General features: G+C 43.6%; 1 protein-coding gene across 10 annotated transcripts in view; it reads left to right on the top strand.

The window, feature by feature from the left end:
- pdzd2 (PDZ domain containing 2) overlaps positions 1-12,729 on the top strand; it is a 98,211-nt gene that overhangs the window by 83,506 nt on the left and 1,976 nt on the right. For 9 of the 10 annotated variants that reach the window (XR_006378023.1, XM_044196121.1, XM_044196125.1 and 6 more), the window contains 2 exons: positions 6,753-7,014; positions 7,445-7,567. Coding sequence is in view for 9 of the 10 variants with exons in the window: in XM_044196121.1 (XP_044052056.1) it covers positions 6,753-7,014; positions 7,445-7,567 (385 nt within the window). In the remaining variant the exon portion in view is untranslated. The remainder of the gene's footprint in view (positions 1-6,752; positions 7,015-7,444; positions 7,568-12,729) is intronic. The other variant, XM_044196126.1, reaches the window with a different exon arrangement.

The following is a 12,729-nucleotide window of genomic DNA, read 5'->3' as shown; positions in this document are numbered from 1 at the left end:
TGTGTGTTGTGGAGCCAGGCGTGTCCGTGACAGTACCACCCCACAGCCCGCTCCTGAGGGCCGGGGACCCCGATGTCGTGGTGGCCGTCCTCTTCCTCGGGGTGCAGGTCAGTGTTGGATGTGCTGCGTGGAACGAGTCTCATAGTGAGGGATCGAGGATGTCGTGCCTGGGAACCCATGATCTCTCCTCTGGACCGTACCCCTCCCAGTCTATCAGGTACTCCAGAATGCCACCACGGCACCGGGAGTCCAAGATCTCATTGACTTGGTAGGCGGCTCCATCCTCCAAGATCAGCGGCAAAGGGGGTTCCGTCATAACGCCAGGCTCTGTGGAGATAGGAACAGATGGGTGGTAAGGTTTGAGCAGGGATATGTGAAAGGTGGGGTGGATCTTATATTGTGCGGGTAAATGAAGTTTATACGTGACTGCATTAATCTGCTCGAGTATGGTGAAGGGACCAATGAGTCTGGGACTGAGCTTTCTGCAGGGCAGGTGCATTTTGATGTCCCGGGTGGACAGCCAGACCTTTTGACCCGGTAGATATTCTGGAGTAGTGGATCGTCTTTGGTCAGCTGTCGCCTGCAGAGTGCTCTTTGCAGCTGGTGGTTTGCCTGCTGGAAGATGGCATGGGCTTTTGGAAATGGCACACTCTTGACATCCTTTTACGTACCTTCTCACATCCCTGGCCATACTGTGCCACCAGAAGAGTTCCCATAGCAACGAGAGGGTTTCATTGGCCCCTGGGTGACCAGTGCCCAGAGATCTGTGGGAGGTGTGGATTAGAGGAGTGCGTTGGGTTCTAGGGACATATCGATGGTTTGGAGGGCAGCCCGGCGGAGTGCTGGTGGAGGCATTGGCAGAGGGAACGGAAGTTTCTGACCACTGGATGGGATTCATGAAGATGTGCTGGGGGACAATGGGTTCTGGTTCCTCGATGGCTTCATCGGGTGTGTGTAGTTGGGATAGGGCATCTGCCTTGGTGTTCTTGGCACCGGGATGGTAGGAGATGTGAAACTGGAACCGGGTGATAAATAGAGCCCAGCGGGCCTGGCGGGGATTGAGCCGTTTGGCATTTTGGAGATATTCCAAGTTTTTGTGGTCGGTCAGTACTGTGAATGGATGTTGGGTGCCCTCCAGCCAATGCCTCCATTCCTCCAGGGCCAACTTGATAGCCAGCAGTTCGCGATTGCCATTGTCATAATTACTCTACGCCGGGCTGAGTTTCCGGGAGAAGGAAGCACATGGGTGGAGTCTGGCCGGAGTTCCCTGCAGTTGAGATAGCACCGCTCCTACCCCGTAAATAGTTGTTCCAGATCTGGATGGACGAGGAGTGGTGCACTGGTGAAGGTGTCTTTGAGGAGGGTGGCCAGGACAGAGTCTTGTGCTTGTTATGGAGCACGTCAGTCAGGGATTGTACTATTGTGCTGTAGCCTTGGATGGAGCGATGGTAAAAGTTCGCAAATCCTAGGAATCTTTGCAGTTCCTTGATGGTGTTGGGTGTTGGCCATTTCCGGATGGCGTCCACTTTCCCCTCATCCATCTGGATGCCACTGCTACTGATGTTGTAGCCAAGGAACTGCACTGAGGACTGATGGAACATACATTTTTCTGCCTTGAGGAAGAGTTGGTAGTCTCTCAGGCGTTCCAGGACCTCCGCAACATGCTGGCAATGTTCGGCCATGCTCCGGGAGTAGATCAGGATGTTGTCTTTGTAAACGATCACGGACTTGTGAAGGGGGGACATTTGCCAAGCCGTAAGGCATTACCAAGTACTCGTAGTGGCCGGTGGGTGTCACGAAAGCTGTTTTCCTTTCGTCCCTCTTGCGTATCCGGATGAGGTTATACACACCGTGGAGGTCCAGCTTCGTGTAGACAGTGGCACCGCGTAATTGTTCCAACGCTGCAGGGACGAGGGGAAGTGGATACCGGAACTTCACGGTGATGCGGTTGAGTCCTCGATAGTCTACACAAGGCCGCAAGCCTCCATCCTTTTTGGCCACAAAGAAGAAAGTGGATGCTGACGGAGATGTGGAGGGTCTAATGTAACCTTGGGCCAAGGCCTCCATGATGTACTCCCCCATGGCTTTCTGTTCGGGAATGGATAGTAGGTAAATCTTTCCACGGGGCACTGGTTCACCCGGTATGAGATCTATGGCACAGTCCCATGGCCGGTGAGTAGGCAACCGGGCGGCTCTCTTAGGGCAGAACACATCCTGGTAGGCGGCGTAACAGGGAGGAATATCCACAGACTGTTTTTCTCGCGGACTTTCAATGGAGGTGGTGTAGACAGGGAGCTGCTTCAGGCAAGGGTGCGATGGAGAGGACAAGCGAGGGAAACAGTCTGTGAAACAGGAACTACCTCACTGCAGTACCTCACCTGTGGACCAGGAAATGATGGGGTTGTGTAGTTCCAACCAGGGACGCCCCAAGATCACCACCGCGGTCGAGCCCTCCAGAACCAGCAGATGTTGTTGCTCCTCATGCAGCACTCCAACTCTGATGGTAACGGGGCCTGCGGCTCTCTGGACACGGCCGCAGCTGATGGGTTTCCCAGTTATGGCATGGATCTGGTAGCTGGCAGGCGTGAGTGCGGTCTTGAGGCAGAGCTGGCGGCAGAGGGAGTCGGAGATGAAGTTGCCAGCTGGCCCGGAGTTGATGAGGACTTGTACTGGGAGGGACAGGGTGGGGGTGACCAAAGTTATCTCAGGTGCGAGTGGTTTACGATTCTGAATGACTGGAAGAATGGCACTCACCATGGGTCGGAGCAGTCTTACTGGGCAGGTGGATATGGTGTGTCCCACAGTACAAGCACAAACCCTGGGTCAGCCGTCTCTGCCGCTCAGCTGGAGACAGCCTGTTGGAGTCTAGCTGCATGGGTTCTTGGTCTGGTTCTGGAGAGTGGCGATTCTCTGGCTGGTGGAAGGAGGGTGTGTAAGGTTGCTGGTCCTGGTGTTCTGTCAAACATGCCTGCATATGGGTGGCTACTCGGATGGCTAACTGGATGAACCGTTCGAGGCCGATGGTGTCTTCGTATGTGGCGAGTTGCAGTCTTACCCTGGGCTCCAATCCCTGACGGAAGGTGGTGATGAGAGAGTGCTCGTTTCAGCCACTGGCCGCGTCTAGGGTTCGGAACTCCAAGGCGTAGTCCTGGACGGAGGGCTGACTTTGTTTGAGTTGATAAATCTGCTCACCGGCAGATGTATCACCTGCTGACCTCCTGAACACCTCTCGGAAATGGGCTAGGAATCTGGTCAGGGATTGGGTCACGGGTCCATCCTGGGTCCAGATGGACTCTGCCCACTGCAGCGCTCACCCCTGGAGCTGAGAAATGATGAAAGCCACTCTGGAGCGCTCGGTGGGATACAGGGAAGACTGCATCTCCAGGACCAGAGAACACTGTAGAATGAAGCCCTTGCAATCCTCCTCCAAGCCAGAGAGGGGCACTGGTTTGGCCATGGGACTGGCGTTTGCCGGGGGGGAGGTGTGAACGGAGGACATTTTATGTTCTTGACCTAGCATTTTTATACCTGCAATATTATCATCCAGGGTGATCCCTTGACTAAGGGCTCCTCTAAACATTGCAAACAATAATGGGCTTATTGGACAGCCCCGTCTGGTCCCTCTTTCCAGGTCAATTGAATTTGATATGGCTCCATTTATTTTTAGTCCTGCCCTTGGGCTATTATACAATGCTTAAATTGTTTTAATAAAAGTCTAGTGAAATCCAAATTTGTGCATAAAACTATATATATATAAGAACTCCCAAGTAACACAATCAAACTCCTTTTTTGCATCAAGGCTCAATAACACTGCCTGGAGTTTATTTTCCACTGTATGTTCAATCATTTTAATTTATAAGCGAGTAGTTTTGCCGATTTTCCTTCTGCTTCAAAATATCTTTGTTTTAGAAAAACAAGCTTCTTTTTAATAGCGTTAGTGTAGACATTCAGAAATTTAACTAAAACACCCTCCTCTAGATTGGATTTCCCAGACAATTTATATTATTAGTTACTTTAGTTGACTTGATACTCTGCATTGTGTATCTCTGAGCACATTTTAAGCCAACACAAGCCTACATACGAAGCATATCCTACACCCCTGGTACTACGAAGAACAGTATCACAAACATAGTCTTTAACCAGTAACAAAATAATAAACACTGACAAATATGAAACCTGACTTACCTTAACCTCTTTTATGGCCTTATGACTCAGTTGGAATGCGAGTATAGAGGGAAAGTCTCTTCCTCTTGGCACTAAAGGAGGGCCCCCTTCAGCCTTCAAGCTGATACCTAGGTTCATGATGTCCAGTAGGAGGTGTCCTGACCCCAAATCTGTCCTCCATATGCCCATATTATTTTCCTCCCGTTAAATACAGTAGCCTATTGGGAAATGTGTTTGGTAATAAGTTCTATCTCATAACCCTGTTCTCAAAACATTTTTAAATTCCTATAAGATGAATTTATGTATTTCTGTCACAGTATTATATTTAGGAAGTGTCCTGACGCCGGAATGCCTGGAGTCGGTCCTTGAAACTCTGCTTGCTCTACCGAGCTGTAAATCACCGTACCTTCCTTATAAAACACTCTCAGTCTGGCACATAATCATGGTCCAAGTGTACCATTCTTCCAAATCCGTTTTTCTGCCAAGCTCTTTCAAGCACATCCTCCTTCAGTCTGTAGCTTGCAAACTTGACCACAATTGGTCTTGGCGGGGCTTCAGTCGGGGGTTTTGAAGCGAGCACCTGGTGCGCCCTCTCAACATTTAGCGCTGTAGAAGCAGGGAGCTCCAAACCTTTCATTAGCAAATGCTCCACGAAAGCAATCATGAATGTAATGCTTTCTTCAGCTCCTTTCACCCTGTGTATTCTGACATTGTCGCGATCATTTGATGCAATCAATTTAACCTCTCTTTAATCCTCTCTTTGCATCTGAAGCTTCACCAGCTCTGACAAAAGATCCTCCATTGACTGGATTCAGGCCTCAGCCATGTTAATTCGCTCCTCTGCTTCTTCCATTATTTTGTAAATTTTATTAATATCCTCTTTTATGCCGTTTAGTCGCTGACTGGAGTCTTTTTGAATTCTCATAGCTCTTTCAAGATTAAACCCAGGCCAGCGTTGTGGTCGGCCCTGAGTCAGTGTCTGGCTGCAAATCGTCCTCCACACCTTCCTCCTCTTCGTTGACTTTTCTTCCCTTTTTGGGCATTTTCATTTGCATGGTATATTTACACTTGCTTTAGCAAAAAGAAAACTTGAGTTATGTCGGGAAATTTTTAAGTCCTACTGCCGGGAATCTCTGCTCTATGCTGCCATCACCTAGCCAGCTTCTTATCTAAGGCTTTAGAAAAGGTTGGTTTTAAATCAGATTCTGTCCTTTTTAAACCAAAATAATATTTTTGAGAAATACCAGTCAGGGTTCCGTGAACACCACCTCACAGAGACAGCTCTCTGTGAGGTGACAAATGAAAGAGTGACAAATGAAAGAAATCTAGAAAAACCATATCCACAAGCTTGCGGAAGCTCTCGCCTTTCACAAAGCTTAACAGGAGCATATCTCCAGTCACCATTTTTGTGATGAGCTGGCTAATCTTCTCTGCCCTGGTAGCATCACAACAGCGCGTGCTAACACTGGTAGCAAATGAGGTGATGAGAGATTGCCTGTTATCTGTCTCCGCTGTTTTCTCCTTGTGCTTAATGCACAAATGGTTAATCATCGAACTAGTTGTTCTATGATATGCAAGTTTAACATTACATAGCTTGCACTGCACATTCATTTAGTTTATTTTGTCGAAATACTTCCAAACATCACCCTTACGCCTGGTCGCCATTCTGCTTGTAACATTAGATCATTCATTAGAGTGATGTCTGACTGAAAACAATGAACGTTATCTGCGGCTATGCAGATCTGTAATTTTTTGCTGTATGGATCTATGCAGATATTCATAGATAGAAAGCAAAAAAAAGCAGTTACTCTACTCTCTCTGAACAAATGCTGACATCCAAATCGAGCACTCATGTACTCATGCCCATCCCTAGTTATTTCAGGCTGCGTCACTGATGGATTTTAAACTTATTTTGCTGTTGAAGCTTTAATTAATGACGATCATGAAGCGAGGGACCTTTCCCCCCTCTCTTCTCACAGCGAGTCCACTAATACATTTTTGCATCAGTTTCATCATTTAAGTTATTAGATAGCGAATTCTGCTGTATATTTTGAACATGCACAAAAATTAAATGACAGGGTTTTAAGTTGCAACATAATTCCTGTTTGTTCACATTCTGTGCGTAAATAAAATGCATTTATTACAATGATGTTAGAAGATGGAACAAGACTGCTGTTGTGGTCTTTACGCTAATCTGATGGCATTCAATTGAGACTTGTTCCGTTTTGAAAGTGTTATGGAAATGTTACTAGGTTCCGACCTAGTAAGATTGCCATCATGACTTTTATGTAAAAGTAACCAGGGTGTTTTTTCAGACATGAGACCAACATGTTAAATTGCCGTAAGATTAATCTAAAGGGCTGCATGTCTGAAAGGGACTTGATGTTATTATAATGCCTCAGGAGACTCACCTGCTTGATAAAAATACATATAGAATGAAATATAAATGATAAATGAATGAATTATATATAAATGTTAATGTAAAAAAAATTATGCGCACACAAATGTGGCTGGTTGTGTTTTAATAGTTCTTGCCAATAGCTTTGGGCAGCGGGTGGTAATACTGTAACACGTACCTTTGTGTCCAGGTTCATCGGATCTTCAGCAAAGGTGCAGCTAGCCTCGAAGGCACAATCCAGAGAGGTGACAGCATTTTATCCATAAACGGCACAAGTCTGGAGGGTAAAACCCATGGAGAAGCTGTGTCTTGCCTTCATCAAGCCAGGCTGTCCAATCAAGCCTTAGTAGTCATTTGGAGAGAAATGGACAGTGTCTCTGACAGACATGACTCGGTTAGCAAGCCAAAGAGGATGTGTTCTGCCAGGAAGAAGTTTTTGGAAGCAGGAGCAGGTAAGGCCTAGGCTTACATCTATGATAATATTGACAAATCTGGTAGTCTTGATGCGGTTAAAGCAGTTTATCCCCTCAGCAACAGAGCTTACATCTACTGTTATGTTTAACCTTATTAACCTTTACCTTACCTGTCTTTGTTAACTTTAACCTGTTCAGTAACATTGCATTTGTGTACTTGTCACCTATGAAACTAATTTCAAAACTCTGATCTACTTGTCCTGCCAGTCCACCAGTCCAGCTCCTGTAGACCATTTTACTGTTTCAAACACAAGCATTAACCTTTTAAACAGCCCTTGCTGTTGCAGTGTTAGCTCTCATCAGCTGGAAGCAAGTTAACTTGGCTCCAATAGTAAGCAGTAGCAACTTCTAATATACTACATATGGTAATATTTCACCACTTTAATTCTGAGTGAACAATACTTCTCAGTGATGGATGTGGGTCCAGAGTGTGCTTTAACAGTGGAGCGTCACAAGTCTTATGCTGGCCTTGGCTTCAATCTGGAGGGGGGGAAATCCTCAAGCCACGGAGACAGGCCTTGTATCTTTAAAGGTGAACTTTTTTCTATATGTCTCTCAGAAAGTACATGTTAAAGCTAAATAGTATTGAATCTAATTAAGTGACATTGTTGTGGTGTGTAGGCCTATTGACAGTGGACTGGAGTGTACCTGCAGTCCTCCTACGATTTATAATGCAAAGTTTGTCTGTGTAAACTTGTGCAAATTGGCCATGTCCTTAATCTGTAAACATGTGATGATAGTGTCATGGCACAGGTAGTAGTGGTAAAATGATTTAGTCTAGGGGATTATTTACCACTAAGCCTTTTGGCTGTACCAGCTACTAACATGCCACAACATAAACTTAATGCCTTGATTACCAACACAAGAAAGGATGCAGGCCTTACCTGAACCGCAGTAAACTCGACTAACTTTCCTTAATCGCTCCACTCGTTCTCTGCAGTGTTGCTCACTCGACTGCGTGGGCCAGCCCTCTCAGGTCTGCTATGGTCTTCTCGTGTGAACATCCATGCATAGCGTTAATACCACTCAATAAAGGCAGCATCAAAAATATGTACCAAAGGCCTAAATATAAATTGATACAAAACGAAGTAGAGGGATGACACTCAACTTTGGATATCTGAAATAATCTATATTTATACTAACAGAATTTAACTCCCATTAACTTCATCTCGGGGCACCACCCTTAAAAAAGGGTTCTTGACCAAGTTCTTGACTCGTGTACAGTGACCGTAATATTTCATACACACAAATGTAGCAGATAAACCGTCTAAATGCATTAAACTGATCATATTGAATTACCTTAATTTTGGTAAGAGGAAGGAGCAGGTTTACACTCTCTTCCGGCTATCAGAATAAAATGAGTTTTCATATTAAATAAAAGAATCTAACTTATGTTAAATTCATTTTACCGGGGGCACCACTCCTTTTCAAGGAGAAAATCTTGATAGTCATTTATAATAAAATAATTACCTATCAATTTAGTTTTGATCTGAAGGTTGCTACAGAGCTCTTGTCTTGAGACAGTGACCGGAATATTCCATACACACAAACACACAATAATCAAAGTTTTATAAATGTTTATTTAACTACTAACTACCCACACAACTATAACTACTAGACTACACAAATAAACTAATAACTACTAGACACACAAATGAACGGATAAATGGAACCCTGAATGAATGATATGAACACAGCAGTGAATAATTAATAAATGGATGACTGAATGACCATTTAACACCAGATGATGCAGTGAAATATGTAACTAATATGTAACATAAAGTAACCTTAGGAATGTTTAATTGATTAATATTAAGGTTAAGACAACAAGAGATCAGTTGAAAATATTCTTGGCAATCTGTCATTAGAGTTGAAGTAAGGACTTACACTAATGAAGCTGTATCCAAAACGATCACATTATTATGGATGTCCTGAAAGAATAGTTTTGTTAATACAGAAAATGGTGATTCATAATTTGCACATCATATTAATTTCTTTATGTAAAGAACAGTTCTTGTTAACAGGGTCTATTGCTCTTTGTCGGCATCAGCATGACAACATCAAGTTCCACACTCTTCTTATACTTTCAATTAAACGTAACACATTAGTTAATACATTTTGATTCTGTATGGCAAAGTCATTTCTCTGTTCTCTCAAGTCTCAAATTTCCAGGGTTCACTGATGATGTCCAGAGCATGGTCCGTTGAGGGGTTGAGTTTCAGTTTCACTGTTAGTCAGCGAGGGTCATAAACTAATAAACTGTCTTAGCTTCACTTTCAACTGGCACTCAACATTCCTTTGTGAGTCTTGCACCATAGTGTGAATTGTATCTCACCAGGACATCAGATTAGTTTGACTTCAAGCAGACTGGCCATAATTCAAGAGATTGTCATTCAACTTTCCATTAAAAATGTGTCATTTTTTTATTACTTTTATTTGTGGCCTTGAGTCCGGCAAAGGTCATGGGACAGGTAGTTAAAAGAATCAACCAAATCGTTGGTGTTGGAGGAATCAGGAGACACATTGCCAGGAGAATTGAACAAGTACAAAATTTAGAGGCACTATGCTCATTAAGGGCATGTGTGTACTTAGAGTGGGAAAAGACAGTACTAGCAGCCTCTAATTCACAGTTAAAAACAATGCATAGGTGATCGGATACAAACATGTCCATGATTTCCACAGATGGAGTTTTCAGGCCCAGACTAAAGACTAGGTCTAAGGTGTGGCCACAGGAATGAGTTTGGCCAGACATATGTTGTTGAAAGTTGAAAAAGTTAGTGATATTTAAAAAATCAGCAGCAAGGGTATTAGAAGAGTCATCAAAATGAATATTAAAATCACCTCAAAGAACAATTCTATCATAATTTAAAACAAGACTGGATAAAAATTCAGGGAGTTCTAACAAGAAGGAGCCAGCTGGTTTAGGGGTGCGATAAATAATAGCAAATATGACTGGGAGCGGGCCACCAAGTTTAAACATGAGCACTTCAAAGGAGGAAAAATCTTTGCAAGCTATGAAGTTACACTTTAAATGCTTCCTATAGACAGTAACAATGCCCCCACCTCGACCACAAACCCTAGGGTGGCTAAAGCAGTCATAATCTGGAGGGCACAATTCAGCCAGCTGACTGTGATCACCAGGACGTAACCAGGATTCAGTTAGAAACATAAAATCAGTAGAAGAAATCATTTAAAATAAACATTTTGTTAGAGAGGGATCTTACATTGAGAAGAGCCATCTTAAGTCTGTGCTGGGTCAGACCTGAAGGTGAGACTGGAGGTAGGGTTCTTTATTAAATTATTATTATTATTATTGCTATGTCGGCTGTGTCTGTTTCGTATTAAGGACCTATGCAAAATTCCCATAGGAATTTTAAAAATAGCACTAGAGGGATCCGGGCTCCAAATACCCAGTGTAGGAATTGGACCCGAAATAACATGCTTTCCGGTGTTGTTGAGCAGGTCAAAGAGGTGGATGAAGTCTGCTTTCGTCAGCTCAGATTGCTGACAAGGGTGTCATTGGTGCCAACATGGACTATGATTTTTGTGATAGTCATTGTGCAGCCAGAAGTCCGGGGAGCTTTTCGACGATGTCGGGGGTTGTATCTCCAGGAAAGCAGTGTGTGACTGCATTAATGAAGCGGATATTCCTTACATTTATAATAGTTTCTTTCCATTTTCCCACAACCAATCCAGCCAGAGGGCGCTGTTGCTGTCCCCATTGCAGTCCCAGCCTGTTTTTTTACATGTTTGTCACACTTAAATGTTTCAGGTCATCAAACAAATTTAAATATTAGTCACAGATAACACAAGTAAACACAAAATGCAGTTTTTAAATGAAGGTTGTTATTTTTAAGGGAAAACAAAATCCAAACCTACATGGCTCTGTGTAAAATAGTGATCACCCCCCCGTTAAAACATAACTTAACTGTGGTTTGTCACACCTGAGTTCAATTTCTCTAGCCACACCCAGGCCTGATTACTGCCACACCTGTTCTCAATCAAGAAATCACTTAAATAGGACCTGCCTGACAAAGTGAAGTAGACCAAAAGATCTTCAAAAGCTAGACATCATGCCCGAGAGCCAAAGAAATTCAGCAACAAATGAGAAAGAAAGTAATTGAGATCTATCAGTCTGGAAAAGGTTATAAAGCCATTTCTAAAGCTTTGGGACTCCAGCGAACCATATTGAGAGCCATTATCCACAAATGGCGAAAACATGGAACAGTGGTGAACCTTCCCAGGAGTGGCCGGCCGACCAAAATTACCCCAAGAGCGCAGCGACGACTCATCCAAGAGGTCACAAAAGACCCCACAACAACATCCAAAGAACTGCAGGCCTTACTTGCCTCAGTTAAGGTCAGTGTTCATGACTCCACCATAAGAAAGAGACTGGGCACAAATGACCTGCATGGCAGAGTTCCAAGATGAAAACCACTGCTGAGCAAAAAGAACATTAAGGCTCATCTCATTTTTGCCAGAAAACATCTTGATGATACCCTAGACTTTTGGGAAAATACTCTGTGGACTGACGAGACAAAAGTTGAACTTTTTGGAAGGTGTGTGTCCCATTACATCTGGCGTAAAAGTAGCACCACATTTCAGAAAAAGAACATCATACCAACAGTAAAATATGGTGGTGGTAGTGTGATGGTCTGGGGCTGTTTTGCTGCTTCAGGACTTGAAAGACTTGCTGTGATAAATGGAACCATGAATTCTTCTGTCTACCAAAAACTCCTGAAGGAGAATGTCCGGCCATCTGTTCGTGACCTCAAGCTGAAGCGAACTTGGGTTCTGCAGCAGGACAATGATCCAAAACACACCAGCAAGTCCACCTCTTGTTTTCCCTTAATAATAACAACCTTCATTTAAAAACTGCATTTTGTGTTTACTTGTGTTATCTTTGACTAATATTTAAATTAGTTTGATGATCTGAAACATTTAAGTGTGACAAACATGCAAAAAAATAAGAAATCAGGAAGGGGGCAAACACTTTTGCACACCACTGTACATGTATATCTATATATATGCATAGGTATGCACAGCAAATTAAATAGTAAAATAAAATCAAAACACGTCAGCGTGAATACATGTCAGTATTCCTTGGATCCCAGGAATGTGAATTTCCTTTCTATCTCCTGAGGGATGAAAAGAGAAGGGGTGACATGCAGCCACACAGACATACATGCACTCTGAGGGGAGAGGGGAGGGGAGGTGAGATTTGGCATTCCAACTTACATTTTTTCTTATTGCAAGCTATGATCAATTAATTTGTTATGTAAATGCATGTTCAAAATCCCTTTTTCATTAGCTATTTAAAAAATACAGACATCTCATCTATATCTTTTATGGACTGGCAGATCTGTTTAAACCATTCCTGTTTGTTCAGTTTCTATTGTTCCTGTATCAAAATCAGCATGTTGACCCAAAGCTTCACTTTCTTCCTATATGGTCAGTTAAACATCACATATAAGTTAGTGTATATTAGATTTTGCATTGCAGTCAGTTCCTTTGTTCCTTGTTCCCTGTATGAGTTCTTGATGAAGTCCAGGGATCATTCTGAGCCTGGGATACTGGCCCTTAAAAGGGTCAGTGCTAGGTCAATGCCACGCACGACCCGTTATAAATTGGTCAGTTGTCACCTAACTTTCCATTAGTGTCATCCTTGAGTCCTAGCAGGGTCTGTTTGTGACC

This window comes from Siniperca chuatsi, linkage group LG5 (genome assembly GCF_020085105.1).
Source record: "Siniperca chuatsi isolate FFG_IHB_CAS linkage group LG5, ASM2008510v1, whole genome shotgun sequence".
Lineage (NCBI taxonomy): Eukaryota > Metazoa > Chordata > Actinopteri > Centrarchiformes > Sinipercidae > Siniperca > Siniperca chuatsi.
Note: the sequence above shows the minus strand (reverse complement) of the source record. Positions and strands in the feature narration are given on the sequence as shown.